This window comes from Haliotis asinina, chromosome 2 (genome assembly GCF_037392515.1).
Source record: "Haliotis asinina isolate JCU_RB_2024 chromosome 2, JCU_Hal_asi_v2, whole genome shotgun sequence".
Classification (NCBI taxonomy): domain Eukaryota; kingdom Metazoa; phylum Mollusca; class Gastropoda; order Lepetellida; family Haliotidae; genus Haliotis; species Haliotis asinina.
In genome coordinates, this window is record NC_090281.1 from 2,288,907 (window position 1) to 2,308,963 (window position 20,057).

General features: G+C 38.5%; 2 protein-coding genes across 2 annotated transcripts in view; one reads left to right on the forward strand and one right to left on the reverse strand.

Annotated features, from left to right (window-relative positions):
- Positions 1-20,057, reverse strand: part of LOC137273130 (carboxyl-terminal PDZ ligand of neuronal nitric oxide synthase protein-like) — a 206,544-nt gene that overhangs the window by 184,024 nt on the left and 2,463 nt on the right. The gene's annotated exons all lie outside the window — the stretch shown is intronic.
- LOC137272185 (zinc finger protein 862-like) lies at positions 11,994-15,474 on the forward strand. The gene is made up of 3 exons (XM_067804537.1): positions 11,994-12,198; positions 13,180-14,848; positions 15,010-15,474. Exons 1-3 carry the CDS (start codon positions 12,101-12,103, stop codon positions 15,397-15,399), a joined length of 2,157 nt encoding a protein of 718 aa, XP_067660638.1. The 5' UTR covers positions 11,994-12,100; the 3' UTR covers positions 15,400-15,474.

Below are 20,057 nucleotides of genomic sequence, written 5' to 3' on the forward strand. Positions count from 1 at the left end.
GCTAGGATGCCTTGTTTAGTGATGTAAGTGATGGCACCTGTAGAGAACTACTGATGGGTTGCTAGGATGCCTTGTTGTTTAGTGATGTAAGTGATGGCACCTGTAGAGAACTACTGATGGGTTGCTAGGATGCCTTGTTGTTTAGTGATGTAAGTGATGGCACCTGTAGAGACCAACTGATGGGTTGCTAGGATGCCTTGTTGTTTAGTGATGTAAGTGATGGCACCTGTAGAGACCTACTGATGGGTTGCTAGGATGCCTTGTTGTTTAGTGATGTAAGTGATGGCACCTGTAGAGAACTACTGATGGGTTGCTAGGATGCCTTGTTGTTTAGTGATGTAAGTGATGGCACCTGTAGAGACCAACTGATGGGTTGCTAGGATGCCTTGTTGTTTAGTGATGTAAGTGATGGCACCTGTAGAGACCTACTGATGGGTTGCTAGGATGCCTTGTTGTTTAGTGATGTAAGTGATGGCACCTGTAGAGACCTACTGATGGGTTGCTAGGATGCACTCAGCAGTCTTCCATCTGTAAATAATCAAGTCTGTACCAGACAATCTAGTGATCAACAGCATGAGCATTGATCTACGCATCTACTGATGGGGCCAACAGTGAGTGAAGGACTGAAGGACTGAGGGAGTGAGTGAGTGAGTGAAGGGAGAGTATTTCTCCATTTCTTACATCTCTAGCAGATTGCATCAAATGGTAAATCTAAACAGGACCTTCAACTGAACAAGCAAACACCCTACCCACTGTGTCAAACTATTCCCAAACCACAAATCTGTATGTATAGTGAGAAAATATTTTGTATGAGGCTACACCTGATCATCAGCTCAATCTTGTCTGTTGAAGCAGACACGTACTGCAGGAAAATTAGCCTCAGCTGATTGCATTATGGGATGTGTGCTCCATAGTTATCAGTAACTAGTTGCTGCCTCTGGCTATATATTCATACATATGACACGAGATAATGCCAGGATACTCTATTCTTAGACACTATCATCTCCAGCACAAAGACAATAGACTCCAGGTGACTAGGTGGCGCTGTGCAAACATGACAACCAGTCTATGTACTGAAGCAGTTAAAGAGCCATGTGTCATGGATGAAACCATTTCCTGCAACTAATGTTGCAACAACTACCTATGTCACCCAAATCAAAGTAGCTCTCTCACAATGTGATTCTACAAACAAGGTAATGCTTCCTGATAAACAAGCAACAACCAAGTAATGATTTGTTATCTTCAAACAGGTTAAGAAGTTTCCTTTTGCTCTAAAACCAAGTCCATTCATCAGTCCTTGAAATAAAACATTTGAAAGATGCTAGTTTCCATTAGCCAATAACCAAGTTGAGCCACAGTCACCATATGATATAACATCCACCCACAAAAGCAACATTTCCATCTTCCAGTAAGAGTGAGTATGGTTTTACTCGACTTTGACACCACTTTTAGCAACATTCCAGCAATATGACTATGGTGGAAACCAGAAAAGGGCTTTACACATTGCACCATTGTGGGGAATCAAACCCAGGTCTTCAGTGTGATGAGTGAATGCTTTGACCACTAAGTTAGCCAATCGACCTCTTTCAGTAAGAGTCTACCCACATCCCCTGACTGCTGACAAAAGCGAGTTGCACACTAGGAAGTCGGTATGTGCATATCAAAGAAACTGCTGTTCCTTGATGATGAAGACTCATTCTGTCTTTCAGCATTACGGCTGCAACAGTGGTGACACTCCCCTGAACTGCTGTAGTCATGAAGCCCCTTGTTGTGTTGGGTCGAGAAAACCAACAGCAGACGCTAACTGATCATAATTCAAGTCACTGTTCCCAAAGCCATAATGGAGACCGGACACGATTTCCAAGGAGCTTATTGTTATTCTTACAAATATTGACCATGGAGAGTGTAATGAACGAAGATCCCCAGTAGTCGCTAAACTCCGCCGACGTCCTCCACTATTTCATCCACAGCCAGCCATGAATACTAATCTGCCCATCAAACTGATGAGTCGACAAATTGCTGACAGACTACGACAATTTTAACCTGTTTTTACTGTGGGACAAATCTGCTGGTATTTAAGGTAATCTGTTATAAGTATCACTACTTCTAAAGTACAACTCATAAAGCTGTGAGGAAGAATGCGACATCTTGTTCAGATGGTCAAATTGGACCCTTTTGCTCAGTGTTGTCCAATCATGTAGATCGACGCCATTATTGACGCAGTCCAAGTGGGGACGTCTAGCAGTAATTTGCCACACCAAAAGTCTCCATCACACTGAGGCATGGCATGGTGCCTGAATTATGGGTAATTTTGTCAATGGATTCTCCTCCCCTCCACGCTGCCACATCAGGCCAGGAGCAAATATTGACAGTAAATTTGGCCCTGCCGAGTTCAAAAAGAAGTCAATAGTTGTCCAAGTTGCTCAAGATCTTTGACTTGCGCAAAGTTTTGTATGATCTGATAAACAAAAGTTGGACAAGTGAGAGGGGGACAATGTGTGATCTAATAGTGACTGTACCTGCAGTACAAGACTTGAAGGATACCCAAGATGAATAGCCAAGATACCTAAAATACCTAAGACGCCAACAATTCCCACAGTAGTAGAAGGAAACCTGAAAACATTTCTTGAATCTGACTTGCCTTGGAATATTGTCCCTTGGATTCTTTATTTTGTAAACCTTCATAATTCAAGTTATTACCATTTTCTGCAATTAACCATTGATGCTATTCAGAACACCTTAATATTTGTTACCGCCATCGACCTTCATCTCTGCTCATTAATACTAATTCGTTCAATCTTGTGCTTGGTGTTCATTTTTAACTGTCAACCAGGGTTGTTGTTTTTTTCAAAAAAAAAGCAATTGCGCATCACTAATGAGTAGTTCACGATAAAAAGTAAATTTGATTCAGTCCCTTAAAAATCACAACTATCAAGAAATGTTACATATTTTTTCTGTTTATTTCTTCTACAAGCACCTGCCACTGAGCATATCTCCTATTTATGACACGAGCAACATGTATTTGGTTAGTTTTCCATAGATCATACGAAATACCAAAACATATTTTTGGGTTCAAGTTTTCTTACATAATTTTTCAAAACAATGAAAAATGAATTGATACATTTGAAATATCTACTTGCCCAACAGAACAAGTGTTACTTCTCTTTTCCCACCATGAACATGCTGCCACTCATCTGTACACCATTATGTACTTTCCACCTCCTCCTTATCATCAGCAGCTGCAGCAGCGACAGCAGCAGCAGCACCACCACCACCATCAACAATATTATTATCACCATTATTATCAATACTGAAAATGGTGAGTGAGCCTGTTTAGTTTTGCATCATTCTTAGCAATATTCCAGCAATATAATGGCAGGGGACACCAGAAAATGGGCTTCAAACATTGTACCCATGTGGGGGATCGAACCTGGGTCTTCAGAAAAACAAGCGAAAGCTTTAACCACTAGGCTACCCCACCACACCCAATATTGAATGGGGATCATCAGGACAAATTCATCATCATCATCATCATCATCATCATCAATATACAATCTTCCGAACACCCCCATGTGACAACCTGTGCCAGCCCAATGCAACCATCTCCCTGTTGTTGACATGCTGTGCTGTGTTGTTTCCCCATCGGAGTAAACAGACGGCCATTGATTACTTGACATCATACATTATTGACAACATCATGCCACTGATAACTGTATCTTCCTCTCAAATCGATAGATTACTTCATATCATCTCACCGTTTCTGTCACTACTAATGGGTTTTTCAACATGGGAGTTTCAAACAATGGGGTTTTCAGTCCTCTTCAAAAACTTTTGAGGTTACTTATCCAAAATTGGCATTAAAAGTCTTAGTGGGATGTAACAGATATATTACACTGGCTAATATTTATGAGTTGAAATGATTGAAGAGATGTTTACTGAAGTCTGATATCAGACAAGTGCTAGGTGTTGCTGCATTTATGGTATCAGCTGGTGTTTTTCAACTATAACCTTTCAATCACGGTGTTTTACAGAGAGTTTCCACAATGGAGGATTTATCAAGGGTTTCTAGAATCTGTACCTCATTCTGACAGTGTAATCCCAAAAATAATTATTTTCAAAACTAAGGTTTCAAACATTGGGCTTCCAGCCTGGGATCTTATAATAAACAACAATGTATTTAAATAATGGTGTCCAACAACCAACAAGACTGTCTGCAAATGTGTTTTTGAACATACTGTTTTCAGGAGAGTTTCCAAAAAGGGTTTTCAAGACACAGGTTTCCAGCACACTGATTCTAACAGAGGGTTTCTAAGATATGGCATCCAACAAAGGGTTCAAACAACAAACTTCCCATGTGACGGTTTCAACAAGGGATTCAAATGAGCGTTTATTTGAAGGTTTTTGCCTTCAAACTTATACAGTAATAGTTTTCACTACTGCAGAACTAACCAGCCTTGTAAAGCCAAGTTAGTCTCTTGTTACTAACCAGCCTTGTAAACCCAAGTTAGTCTCTTGTTACTAACCAGTTTTGCATCCCTTCTGTACAATCTGTTGTCACATCTAAGCACGCCTATATTCCAGGCACAACCTACCCTCATTTGTAGTAACAATAATATGAAGGACCTGACAATAACTGTTTGAAAGAAATAGTATGGAAAATAGCTAATGAAATTTATTCCTATTTCATCGTTTTTTGTTTTGCATGCATCTCCTCCTGAAATGAACCATCTATCCAATCACTGAAATCTTCCTGATATTTACCAATAAAGCCTTTCTATGTTGAACAAGTCAAAACAAAACATCATCATTGCAGATATCAGATTTTGTGTGGATTTCTGGTGACTGGTTCACAGCTCAAACAGTCTTAATTATAAAAAGTTAAAATAAAAACATCACCTCTGAACAACATTTTTCAAAAGAATACTGTCGGTACCTGTGTTTATTTCCAAATGTGTCAAGCTTAACTACCACTTCTCAGATGGAAATATAGTTATATCTGGTTTTCAAGGCAGAAAGAAAATTCTAAAGTCTGGCCTGTCTGGAGCTGGAAAAAAACATCTTGTGCTAATTTCATTGATGATGATCACAGCTGCACGAAAAAAGACATAGCAGGAAATCTGTGTATTTAGTGTGATCAAAACATATCTTGTCCAGTAAACTAAAATCCAAAATGTAGTTAATATTTATCACCAAATTCATCTTCATCACTTAATCAGATCACAGTCAAATTGTAGCGCAAATGGGGCTGCACAGCATAGAGAATATGACAAGTCTTCTTATATGCGAGTGAAGTGAGCAAAGCTTGGCCACGTACTTCCTTCACTTCGGTTCGAAAAATATTTTTCCTGTCAAAATAAAACATCGCCACCATCAAAAGTATATACTGATGTCTTCACTGGGTTGTGCTCTCACATTTCCGACCCGATGTTTAACAATTACCCACATGAAATACTTTTTATTCAACAATTTTAGTGCATCTCGTGGTATATCAGACCATTCTTCGCCTCCATTCCCCGTTCCAGCTTCCAGTTCAACAGAGTGAAGGGACAGGAGGTTATTATTCCATATGGAATACTTACAGTTACCTCCCCTGCTTCATTTGCCCATTACCCCAGAAGTGTTTTTAAGTAAAATCAATGTTACAAAAATTCTGACAATAGCGACGACAGAAATGACAAATAAACTCGAATATGTTCATGATACAATTAGGCAATGTGATATTTCTTTTCAATTTCTGCTTATTCTTGTTCCGTCACTCCATCCAAACGGAAGCTGGCAGGCGTTATGGAGGCGAAGAACAATCTGAACACCAGCGTGGCGTTTAAAATGTTGAATAAAACTTATTTCACGTGAGTAAATATTAAACATGGGATAGAAAATCTGAGAGCACAACCAAGTGAATAAATGGGAGTGTACTTTTGATGGTGGGGATATTATGACATGAAACATGAAAATATTTTTCGATCCGAAGCGATGGAAGTATGTTGCCAACCTTTGCTCGCTTCGCTCACATACAAGAAGACTTGTCATATTCTTGCAGCCCCATTTGCGCTACAATTTGCCTGTGATTAGATGCCCAGTTTTTATTTTTCACTTTCCAGCACATTGTATATATAGTGTTTATTGCACACTGTAAAACTCAATAACGTATAAGTGTATTTAGGAAGGAGGTGGCCATAAGTGCTACAATTGTACTTAATCTTGTTGGTTTTTCAACAAGAAAGTATGTTCAAACCAAACTAATTACATCTGATATAAAATAATTGTTACCAATTTCAGTTTTCAGCATTAACTACAAATCCTAATCATATCATGCCACATACAAATTAAGGAAAACACCACAAAATAAAAGTGCAACTGGTATTTTATTTTTGACCAATCAGAGAGCAGCTTGTCGTTGGTGCAAGCCTTCTGAGGGTGAAGGACAAACATGGTGGACTCCATCACTCGATAACGCTAATTTCCCAATAAAGTCATGTACCGCAGGTAAAAGAATAACCTTCTTCATAAATATAAGTCCATTTGTAGAATGAAGTTGTAGAATGAAAGCTGAATATCTACCGATTACAAAAAGATTATGTTTTTCCGCCAGTCAGGTGTTTTTAAGTGAAATACATAGTATTTCTTTCTCTGTGACGCAATGATTTTCATAGGCAGGTTTTTGGCATAAGAATGACAAAAGTTGTCTTTTCCCGAATTCCAAGTAAGGTAACTCAGAACATAGTGCACCGACTTTGATAATTTTGGATTTATTCGAAAGTGAATTTATCTGGCTTTTTTTCAGTAAGAATCACAGCTGTATATTCCACAATTTCCCACCCAGAATTCGCCAATAACCAAGAGTGTGGTGTTTGACAACTTTGTGCACGTTACATCCCTTTCCTTCTTTATCTTCTGTACATGTGTTGGAACCAGGAGGTAATATATTCAGCAATACATGCCCCTGTGGTCTGTACAACATGTAAAGAGGTCTGTAGAAGTGACTCTCATTATACTGCTGGTAGTAATCAGCTATGTGCAGCCCTCTGACTAGACATAGAATAAGTATAATTTTGATAGCAACAAACAACCCATGTAGATTGAAAAGGAGCCCTACAGAGACCAGCATTTTCCATGGACTGGTTGTTTCTTTTGTTATTTTATTTTTCCGTGAGTACCTAGATGATATCCCAGAATTCATGACTGGTTCGTGATCTCTGCTGCGCCACCCATATGCACATTTGACAGCTTATGTGTAGACTGATCAACAAAGAGGAAGTCATTTTACTTCGCTATTATGGAAACAAATCAAACCCCTTGAAGTTTACACATCTTTGAGTGGTATAAAAAAAAAAAGTTAGGACTGAAAAAACCAAAGTCAGTGGATGTCTTTATATTTTGTCTTATAAACCTAATTATTTCCTTGTCACACCTGTATGCATTTTGAAAGTTAATAGGGGGTTTGTTTCAGTTTTAGAGGATATTGTGGCATTGTCTGGTGATTTTTGTTCAGTTTTGGAGTATATGAATTCAGTTTTGATGATTGTTTTGAAGATATACATGTAAATGGTAAATCAAACATCAATCATGGTTCTTAAAGCAGTTCCAGCATGAGACGTATATGTCGACCATTGGTTGTTGTCAACCTTACTTGATCATAGCATCCATACAAGAAAATGCTAAGCTTTATTTAGATCTTCACAGCTTCCAAGTTGGTGTAGCAAATATGAATTCCTGTTGTCTTGTTTACCTGATTACCTGCATGGCTTGGTGAACAATAAGAACAGTGTTTAGACATCCACAAACCACCCCAACACTCTAATGGCGACATTCATTGTGCCCAGACATAACTCAATATCTGTCAATACACCAGCCGCTGGCCCTAAAGAACAACAGAGACGGCAATCTAGAAACAAATCATTACAGATCAAGTTTGAACACCGGTTCTTTCATTTAACAGACAATTTAATGTATGGTCAATTTCCCTCACTTCTCTTCAATCCTTCAGTCACGTTAGATCGTCATATTGCAGCTAATTAAAGCGGTGCCTCACTGAAAGAACCTGATTAATTTACATCCCTAATGATCTGATGGGGTCAGTGCTCCTGGCTGGGCAAGGAATTACAGCTGTTAATCCTCCGACCTCGTGCCTCAAGTATCAACAGTAGTAACAGACTTAACACAGATGACGTCCAAGGAACATACTTGCTATATATATATATATATATATATATATATATATATATATATATATATGCCACATACCTACCTACCTACACACGCATGCATGCACATGCGCACAAGTCAAACACACATACACAGACAAGTACTTATGTATTTTCGCACGCACGCACGCACGCACGCACGCACACACGCACACGCAGAGATGAAAAGTGTCTTCAGAAGGATGGGGATGGACTATGATTGTATAAAATACCTGACTGCCGGACCACCTGGCACAGCTTATTTTCAACATGGATTAGCAGATTCTCAAATGCAATTGCCAAGATAAAAATTTAGGGATAAAATTTAGACAAGTATATGAATATATTTTGTAGGCAAGCTCAGAAAGGTTTATTTTAATTTTGTTGTGTAACACTGCACTCAGCAATATTCCAGCTATATGCCCACAGTCTGTTAATTACCTAGTCTGGACCAGTGTGGACCAATCTGATCCAGTGATCAATATCATGAGCATCAGTCTATACAATTGAGATACAGCGATATCTGTCAGCTAAGTTAGTGAGCTTGATCCCATAAATCACCATTTACGACAAGCATGAGTTGCTGAAGACCCAGATCTTCACACGAGAGCTCGTGCATACTTACATAGTACAAAGGCTTAAATTGTCTTTTTACAACTCCGAAAGAAGGGATCACAGAAGGCAGACTGGATTAAATGCCTCGCAACAGTTCTTAAAAGATCACACATGATATCATTCAAGTACTGTTCAGCAAGTACTGGCCTGTTTTAACTCATCCAAGTACTGTTCAGCAAGTACTGGCCTGTGTTCACTCATCCAAGTACTGTTCAGCAAGTACTGGCCTGTGTTCACTCATCCAAGTACTGTTCAGCAAGTACTGGCCTGTGTTCACTCATCCAAGTACTGTTCAGCAAGTACTGGCCTGTGTTCACTCATCCAAGTACTGTTCAGCAAGTACTGGCCTGTTTTAACTCATCCAAGTACTGTTCAGCAAGTACTGGCCTGTGTTCACTCATCCAAGTACTGTTCAGCAAGTACTGGCCTGTTTTAACTCATCCAAGTACTGTTCAGCAAGTACTGGCCTGTTTTAACAATTCCCAGTACTGGCCTGACAGACTCATCAAAATAGGGATACATTTTTATGTACATGAATACTGGTTTGTAATGGGAATGTATTTCATTTGCCCACACATGAAAAATCCACTCTGGATGACAACTAACCTGATATTTAAACTTTGAGTCATTTATCTAGTAAAGTGGCGAGTGGTCTTTTGTGTAGTGCTTCGGTCACAAATCAGTTGAAGTTAAACACAGTCGAGCTTGGACAGTCCGTGGATGGGTGGCCGTGTTTGGCAGTTTGACTCCTGAGAGTTTCTAGGACGTCGTTCCTGCCCCACAACGAAGCACATGTGAAACATTTGGTCTTACTTTAGGCAAGTGAGTTTGTTCAAAATTGCCTCTGTTCACCAAGCAGAAAATGGGTACCCAGTGGGACTATCCGGGGTAATAATGATGATAGCGCTTTGAGCATGCTGGCGGGGAGATTAGCTCATTATTATTACTATTATTAAGAAACACCTGTAGAAAGGTCACAAGTTCCCCTACCGGGGAAGTGTGGAGGCCAGGAGGAAAACAAAGTCATGCTATAGCATGTTATCATCAATGGTAACTCTGACTTAAACTGGAAAATAATCAATCATGCTTTTAGGATTTATTCCATGCTTGGCAACTGAAATCAATCAATAACTGGGGAAATCAATGATTTGGAACAACACCATCTGTAGCAGTTCTTCCGTTCTCCCCATTCCTATACCATTCCTTATGGGCTGCAAGGTTTTATAATTTATAGGTATATCACAATATGCACTTTTCAAACGATATGAATTGCAACATTTTTCTGAGTAAAACTAACAGTATTTTGGGTAAGGAACATATATTATCAAGCCTTATGTAAGAATGTCGAGTTTTGATTGGTCCACGTGACTCTGATAAAATACCATCTACATCCATCGTGATCCGTTAGCGGGAGTATAAAAGTTGTGTAATCCCGCTACGAAAGTCATATCACCCCACTACGCCTCGGTGACGACGCGAAGTGAGAAAAGCATGCATCGACAAGCCTTTAGTAACGTGCAGTGCATTGATGTCAAACAATCTGCTGGTGTCAACATGGCAGCAATGAAATGTGTTGTGTTGCATGTTGTTTGGTTTTGATTTAGTGAAAACATTCAGCTAGATAAATGTGTTATCACATCGTGTCGAGGGAAATACAGGGTTTTATCATTCGACTCAGGGAATACAACTTTACTCGGGACTGATAAAACCTTGTATTTCCCTCAACACGATGTGATAACTTATAATAAGTTATACTGTATGGCATAGTGTAATGTTGTGAAAAAAGAAAACAGAATCCTTGACTAAACATCAGTGTGAGATTGATGTTATCAGAACTGTACCATATATGTTTAGGGACTTATAATGTACAAAACAGGATTGGCATACACAAATAGTGTAGCACACTGTCAAACACTAAAGTTCTCAATATATCGTAATAAGGGTACATGAACTGCAATGCAGTCGAATCCTGATGAGTCAAACATCGGCATCTCCAATATTATGCATGACTCAAAGTACCTGTCAGTCCCGAACAATTTTTCTATCATCATACTATAGACATACCTGTGCCTTGAATACATCAGTAAGTCGAATTCATAACTTGGTCCCCAGCAATTCGACACATTGGGACACAGCCCTACATTCCACACTAGCTTATCAAGAGGCTGCAATAACAACTGCACCATAGTTTTCTACCCCTTTCTGGTACTACCCATATTTTATTTACCATCAGTTTGTCACACATCACTAAAGAGAAACCAGTTCATTTGGAAGATACCGGGTAGCTCTCAGTGCAAACTAAATTTTTGAAAGAAAGAAGTAAAACCCCGTCTTCTGATCACCCTATTCTTAGATTGTCTGAAACCACCAACACATTTACCTATGCTTTTTGTTCAACTTGATGACCACTTTCAGACACTAATATCTGAATTTGAGATGAAACATATCTACCACAATAAGAAGAGAAACTACAACCTTGTACAGCTGTCTAGATTTAGACCTGACTTTCATCAAGACACAGTGGACATGGTGGAGGTACCGCCTTATCTTGCAGATCATCGCTAACAACGTTTAATGAGATGCTGCTTTGGTATCAACACATCTCACAACACATGATACTAGCAGCATCACAGCTAATTACATACTGTATTTCACATCACAGCCATCAGAAGGAAATTACTTCTTTCATTCAAGAACACTTCATCAGTAGCTCGCGAGTAGCAAGGGATGACTTTGTACCCTTGGTTTTTGTTGAGCTATTACAGTAGCTGTACTGGTGGTGTTCAAGAGGTTTTACTGGTGGTGTTTGTGATGTTTCAGTGGTGGTATTTGTGATGTTTTACTGGTGGTGTTACAAGAAGCGTTACATGTGTTGAGCTTTTAGTTGCTGTATATGTATTACATGTATGTCAAGGGTTGTGTGTTTGTGAGGTTTTACTTTTATTCTGCAGAGAGGACACCTGGACATTTGTACACCCAACCATACTGTACACAGTGGACAAGTGGCCATATTCCAGAGAAAGGACACCTGGATATTTGTACACCCAACCATTAGTGTTTCCCCTAGGCATATCTGCCCTTTTCATTCAGCGCCCTGCCCTTTTCATTCAGCGCCCTGCCCTTTTCATTCAGCGCCCTGCCCTTTCGAAGCACCGCATTATCTGCCCTTTGAAAAATTATTGTTTTCCGGATTTTAACGAAGGCAGGAGTTACCTCCCTTCCCGGAAGTTTTTGTTGTGCAATAAAACTACCTATTTAAGTCATGGCGATTTCGGCTTTGCTCATTTTCATTCTGAAACACCATGCCAACCAAAGAAAGAACAAAGAGGAAAAGAGAAGAAGCGGTGAAGGCTGAGGCAAGGAAGTGTCGTCGGCTCTTGGATTTCTTCGCGCCAAACAGGTACGACTCGACAATGACTTCCGCCATTTTGAACCGATAACGGCAAAATTAGAAAACATATAATACACGTTCACGTGATCTCTTTATAGCTAATTAAACATGCCCATTCTTTGTTTATGATTTTTAACAATCTTAGATGTAAATAATGTACGTTTATGATTTATTTTAGTATTTTAGTGAGAAGAAAAAAATGTGATTGAAACAAAGGGAAGCCATAATGGACATGATCACTTTAGATTGTTTCCGATCTTTTTTCATTATCTTTTCACAGCTTATTTCAAGTATTTAAATTATACCGGGGATTATTATCCTTTCTAATATTATGATTGCGAATAGGTTGTAGTATTTATTTTCACTTTTATTTCTCCTTGTGTTCAGACGACCTCACTCTGAAAGATTTCTTTTCGGAAGCACATATTTTTCATTTTCATTTTCTTGATAAAGGCAAAACCATCTCGTTTGCTATAGTTAATATTAACAACTCGGTTACTGGGTATATCTGTTGAAATGTATATCTGGGTATATCTTTTTGTAAATGTAGGAATTACCGAGGTAATGATTCCAAATGAAAGAAACACGTCTATTTCTGAACGTATCAAGGTTTATTTACTGCACTGCTTTCATGCAAATTTTTATTTTTTAAAATATCGGTAGAACTGATAAATTAATTATATGTGTATATTTAATTTGAAGATGGCAGATTTTGTGCTTGATAAGATGAACAAAGGCAATTTTTACCTGTTTCCAAGTCTGTCTTTTCAGTCTGTATGTGTTTGGGTTAATTTAGTCATGTCAGTGTAAAAGTGTACGTGTTATAGTTGTTAAAGGAATTCATTGTTAGATTTTGTTTCTTACATGAATGTTTATGAGAAAGATACTATTCTTATTTTCTTAATATTCAAATGATATTTTATTATTACTAAATTACAGAATACAATAAATTTTGTCTGGAACTTAAACTGACTTGAATGTGTATTTCAGACCTGATGTGGAAGATTCGGAACTTGTTTGCTATGAGAAGCGTGACCCACTCCCTCATCCAACTCAGAAGAAGAAAGATGCAGGCCACAAGCTTGTTTTCGATACCAAGTGGAAACAAGATCGTCCCTGGCTAAAATACGTTGAGGGTGCAAATGATGAGGGCGAAAGAAGCGGCATGATGTTCTGTTCTTTTTGCACTAAATGGAATATGAAAGGACGAAATGGCTCCATGGTTTGGACACAAGTTGGATGTCAGACTGTAAGACTGGACAAAATTACTCTGCACGAGAACTCTCAAATGCATCAGGAAGCAGTCAAACTTGAAAAAGATGATGTTATGTCCATTCATAACATATTTCATAGTTATTCCGAGCAGGAAACTTCATCACTGGTAGATGCACAGAAAGTTTTGTTTTTCTTGATCAAGCACAATTTGCCACATACAACATTGTTTGGACCTCTCATAGAGTTGTGTGCTGAACTTGGTGCTCCTAATATAGCCAAACTGAGCCATGGAAAGAATGCCACATACACTGGACATAGTACAGTCCAGGAATTTCTTGAATGTCAGGCTGAGGTAGTGGAAGAGCAAGTCCTGCAGAAGATGAGAGAGAGCAATTCATTTGGCTTGATGCTTGATGAATATACAGATGTTTCAACCAGAAAACACATTGCATTGGTGGGCCGTTATCTGGAAAATGGAGAGTCAAAACTTGCTTTTCTCAAGGATGCTGAAATTCCTAATGGGACTGCAGACACTATTGTGAAGAATGTCAAGGACTATTTGCGTGAGACTGACCTGGACCAGAATAAAATGACCTGTTTTGCAAGTGATGGTCCAGCTGTTATGACAGGCAAAAGGAATGGTGTAGTTGCACAACTGAAGAGAGACAATCCAGCTTTGATTGATGTCCACTGTGTGAATCATAGACTGCAACTGGCTGTTAGTTCAGCTTTCAAATCAGTGACTGAAATCGAGTCTGTGGATGAAATGCTAATGGGACTATTTAAATACTATCATTACAGTACTGTAAGATCCAAGAGCCTTGAACAGATGCAGACACTCATCAGAGAAATGGAAAACACTGCAGATGACACATGTAATGTGACTATCAAAAAGGCTGTGCACACACGTTGGCTGAGTCATGAAAAGGCTGTTCATGCTGTCAGGAGAAGCTATCCTGCTATCCTTGCTGACCTAGAGAATGCAGTTGGTATGGGGAATGACAAGCGGGCTGGTGACAAACAGAGTGTGACTGCTGAAGGTCTTTACAAGCAGATGATGTCCTACCAGAACTTTTATTTCATCTTGCTTCTGTGTGACGTTTGTTCACTCCTATCAGGATTGACAAAGATGTTTGAGAGGAGAGATCTCGACCTTAGTATTGTTGAGCCTCAGATGAGAAGTAGCTTGGCATCTTTGAAAAAGATGAAGGAGAAACCTGGTCCATACCTGAGCCGTGTAGATCAACTTGGAGAGCAGTATAAACTGGAGAAAGTTGGCAGCAGGAGAACAGATGTCTCAAGGTCAAAGACTCTGTTCTTGGATAAACTGATGGAGAATCTGGAGCAAAGACTGAAGGTCACCCCTATCCTGACGAGTTTATCTGCACTTGATCTGAGGAAGGCTGGAGATTCATCATTCCTAACATTCCATGGTGATGCTGAGGTACTGGAAATTAATTCTATCAAACTGATTTTGTAAAATATAACAATTTTGTACTTGAAAATGTAAATGTAAGAGATGGAAACAAGAATGAAAACAAGAATTATTCAAAACAGGACTTTTGTCACATTTTCACATATTCATATTATTTTCAAATTTTGCAGATTACAGAACTGGCAGAGCACTTTGGTCTGGATGTTGAGAAGACACAGCTTGAGTGGAGCCAGGTCAAGGAATTATTTGCTGAAGAAGTTGACACCTCTTCACCATCCACCATCCTGAAGACTCTGACCAGCCTTAAGCCCCAACTAGGAGACCTCTACCCAAACATTGTGAAGCTCCTGAGCATTCATGCTACTGTGATCCTTTCAACATCGGAGGTTGAGAGAGTCTTCTCTCACATGAAACTCATTGTGACAGAACATAGGAACAGGCTGAAAATTGATAACTGCTCCAAGCTACTTATGGTCAGCATGAATGCTAAATCTTCTGCTGACATTGACTTGAGGAAGTGTGTGGCCAAATTCCTGGCAAGAAAAAAGAGGAGACTATGAAGAGAGCACTTGCATCAGAGCATGCCAAACGACCTAAATGATGTCAACCACAAAAATAAATTGCTGTACCCTTAACTGTTGTGCCTTTTCAGTTTGCTGAATGCCCTTTTGAATTTTCAAGTGCCCTTTTGTCTATGAGACTACCCTGCCCTTTCGTAATCCTGGGGGAAACACTAACCATACTGTACACAGTGGACACCTGGCCATATTCTACAGAGAGGACACCTGGAGATCTCTACACCCGACCATACTATACACAGCGGACAAATGGCCATATTCTACAAAGAGGACACCTGGAAATTTGTACACCGGACCATACTGTACACAGTGGACACCTGGCCATATTCTACAGAGAGGACACCTGGACATTTGTACACCTAGCCATACTGTACACAATGGACACCTGGCCATATTCTACAAATATGACACCTGGACATTTGTACACCCAGGCTTACTGTACACAGTGGACACCTGATCATATTCTGCAGAGAGGACACCTAGACTTCTGTACATACTCATCAGAGGACACCTGGCTACACTGTACAACATAGACACACCTCTTCTACTTCCAGGTCCACAGACAAATGCATGATGAGAATGAAGCCATATGTCGAAAGTAATGACAAAAAGTCGACAAGCAGAATTCTTTGCTCCTGTCTGCATCTGATCGTCTTCCCCTGGGAAGAAGCAGATATTGGTCCTGCATATACAGAAACTGAGACACCCCCATCAGCTGGATCCAGCACCAATAGCCATTAACTCTTATCTGCCAACCTCAGCAACAGCGATAACAACAGCATCCACGCGGCAGCTACAACAGCTCTCCGAACATTACATGCCTGATGCGACTCAAGGAGCAAAGAACTAAGACACATTCTGTTTTCTTGTGGTTTAACATTTGTCCACATTTCTCAAGCAACAATGTTGGCAGCAGGACACGGCAGGTAGCCTGTACATCAGGATAACGTGAGCAGCTTGCTTTCATCTCCGCCATTACACCATGGCTGATGTATCCAACAGATCTAGTATACTCCATGGTCCAGGATGGCTGGGGAGACCTAACACTCCCCCAGTGGGAGCTTGTCTCTCCCTTTCCTTTAATCTTCAGGTAACAATGATATACCACATCTTCCCTGCCAGTGACCTTTAAACTTGGGGTTAGGATAATATCATTCTAACCCTATACCCTCCCTACTGAACTTCTAGCCTTGGGTATAAAGAAAACATTTTCTAGTGTTCCAGTATCAAAGTCAAAGATGCTACATGATAATATTATGTCAAATGTAAAGTATTAATGTAACTCAAAAACCCCAATCTAATTAAATGTATTTTTTTAATATTTCTAAATCGAAAATTAAAACCCCAAAATTACAAAGATTGTCTATATGAAATTTTACCAAATATTTTTACTGCATAATTCATTGACCATTGTATCCATGTTTTTCACATTTCTGCATCTAAAAATGAAATTAAGAATTATTAAGATGGTCAAACTTAGATTTTGCCAAACATATTTACTGCAGAATTTATCGACCATTGTACTGTTAAGAAACCAGTTCTGTGGATGCAGGTCGATACTTGTATCAGTGGTATCTATAGTGACACATAAATCAGGTGGTTCCATGGTGACACTGTCCTGGAGAAGAAACAACTAAACAGAAAAATATAAATCAACACTTCATAGTGATTCCCTTGCCCAGTCACTAATTAACTTCACACAAGTTGCATGAAGCAACACTTTCTATAATTTGAACACCTTTCTTATCGTATCTGACTTATCTCATCCGACAAGTTTACCAAATTATCTGGAAAAATAATTCTTTTGGATCACAAAAACATTGTGATTTTCTGCATCATAATCAAAGTTGATCTGAGTGGATGAAGATTTCATAAAGCTAAGAATTGATTCATGTTTTTTCTTTGGAGCGTCTGTGAGAACAACTAGACAGCAGAGAAGCATTTGCTAGATTTGACTTGCTGCACCAGCGCAATATGGCAGAATGCTCAAAACTTGATAACCTGTATACATGTTAACTAGCTGATGTAATAGGAGAAGTTTATCTCATCAACACACTCATCAAGTCTGTCTGTTCAGGGGTCAAGTAGACTGCCCCCTAAGGAGTCAAACTAACCATGCCCACGGGAACAAGCAAGCACTACACTAAAAGTGTAGACTCACATGTATTTGTTGGAAGAAAACTTAATTTTGCTTCGGATATGTGATAATTTGTATTGATGTACATTCAAACTTGAAACAGTAATATTTTTCTATAGTGTTGCTTCAATTATTTCTTGCGATATACCCAGTTTTATAGTTGGAACTATAGACATAATGTCAAAGACATAATGATTTTGATTTCGGCACATAATACTAGTACAGTATCATACTCATTGGATATTGGTAATATCATCACACTGTACATAATACTAGTACAGTATCATACTCATCATTGGATATTGGTAATATTATCACACTGTACATAATACTAGTACAGTATCATACTCATCATTGGATATTGGTAATATCATCACACTGTACATAATACTAGTACAGTATCATACTCATCATTGGATATTGGTAATATCATCACACTGTACATAATACTAGTACAGTATCATACTCATCATTGGATATTGGTAATATCATCACACTGTACATAATACCAGTTCAGTATCATACTCATCATTGGATGATTACACGATGCCATTTAGAAAGTGGTCAAATGCAACAGATGTCATATTTGGGATTTCACTTTCTTAGTAAAGTACAAATTCTGGTACTTTTTTCGGTTGAGTCCCATCCGGGATTCGAACCCGCATCCTCAGAGTCAGGCACCTAATCGCCAGCACACAAAGTCAGCCGCCTAGCCTGCTCAACCACCGCCACTTCATCATTGGATATTGGTAATATTATCACACTGTACATAATACCACTTCAGTATCATACTCATCATTGGATATTGGTAATATTATCACACTGTACATAATACTAGTACAGTATCATACTCATCATTGGATATTGGTAATATCATCACACTGTACATAATACTAGTACAGTATCATACTCATCATTGGATATTGGTAATATTATCACACTGTACATAATACCACTTCAGTATCATACTCATCATTGGATATTGGTAATATCATCACACTGTACATAATACTAGTACAGTATCATACTCATCATTGGATATTGGTAATATCATCACACTGTACATAATACCACTTCAGTATCATAATCATCATTGGATATTGGTAATATCATCACACTGTACATAATACTAGTACAGTATCATACTCATCATTGGATATTGGTAATATCATCACACTGTACATAATACCACTTCAGTATCATACTCATCATTGGATATTGGTAATATCATCACACTGTACATAATACTAGTACAGTATCATACTCATCATTGGATATTGGTAATATCATCACACTGTACACAATACCACTTCAGTATCATACTCATCATTGGATATTGGTAATATTATTACACTGTCCATGATACTAGTACAGTATCATACTCATCATTGGATATTGGTAATATCATCACACTGTACATAATACTAGTACAGTATCATACTCATCATTGGATATTGGTAATATCATCACACTGTACATAATACCAGTTCAGTATCATACTCATCATTGGATATTGGTAATATCATCACACTGTACACAATACCACTTCAGTATCATACTCATCATTGGATATTGGTAATATCATCACACTGTACATAATACCAGTTCAGTATCATACTCATCATTGGATATTGGTAATATCATCACACTGTACATAATACTAGTACAGTATCATACTCATCATTGGATATTGGTAATATCATCACACTGTACACAATACCACTTCAGTATCATACTCATCATTGGATATTGGTAATATTATTACACTGTCCATGATACTAGTACAGTATCATACTCATCATTGGATATTGGTAATATCATCACACTGTACATAATACTAGTACAGTATCATACTCATCATTGGATATTGGTAATATCATCACACTGTACATAATACTAGTACAGTATCATACTCATCATTGGATATTGGTAATATCATCACACTGTACATAATACCAGTTCAGTATCATACTCATCATTGGATATTGGTAATATCATCACACTGTACATAATACCACTTCAGTATCATAATCATCATTGGATATTGGTAATATCATCACACTGTACATAATACTAGTACAGTATCATACTCATCATTGGATATTGGTAATATCATCACACTGTACATAATACCAGTTCAGTATCATACTCATCATTGGATATTGGTAATATCATCACACTGTACATAATACTAGTACAGTATCATACTCATCATTGGATATTGGTAATATCATCACACTGTACACAATACCACTTCAGTATCATACTCATCATTGGATATTGGTAATATTATTACACTGTCCATGATACTAGTACAGTATCATACTCATCATTGGATATTGGTAATATCATCACACTGTACATAATACTAGTACAGTATCATACTCATCATTGGATATTGGTAATATCATCACACTGTACATAATACCAGTTCAGTATCATACTCATCATTGGATATTGGTAATATCATCACACTGTACACAATACCACTTCAGTATCATAC

What these genes read in the sequence shown, in the direction of transcription:
- LOC137272185 (XM_067804537.1), top strand. Translation starts at nt 12,101, where the DNA reads ATGCCAACCAAAGAAAGAACAAAGAGGAAAAGAGAAGAAGCGGTGAAG. An exon ending in GATTTCTTCGCGCCAAACAG is followed by an intron (nt 12,199 to 13,179) that starts GTACGACTCGAC and finishes TGTGTATTTCAG; the next exon opens with ACCTGATGTGGAAGATTCGG. An exon ending in CATTCCATGGTGATGCTGAG is followed by an intron (nt 14,849 to 15,009) that starts GTACTGGAAATT and finishes CAAATTTTGCAG; the next exon opens with ATTACAGAACTGGCAGAGCA.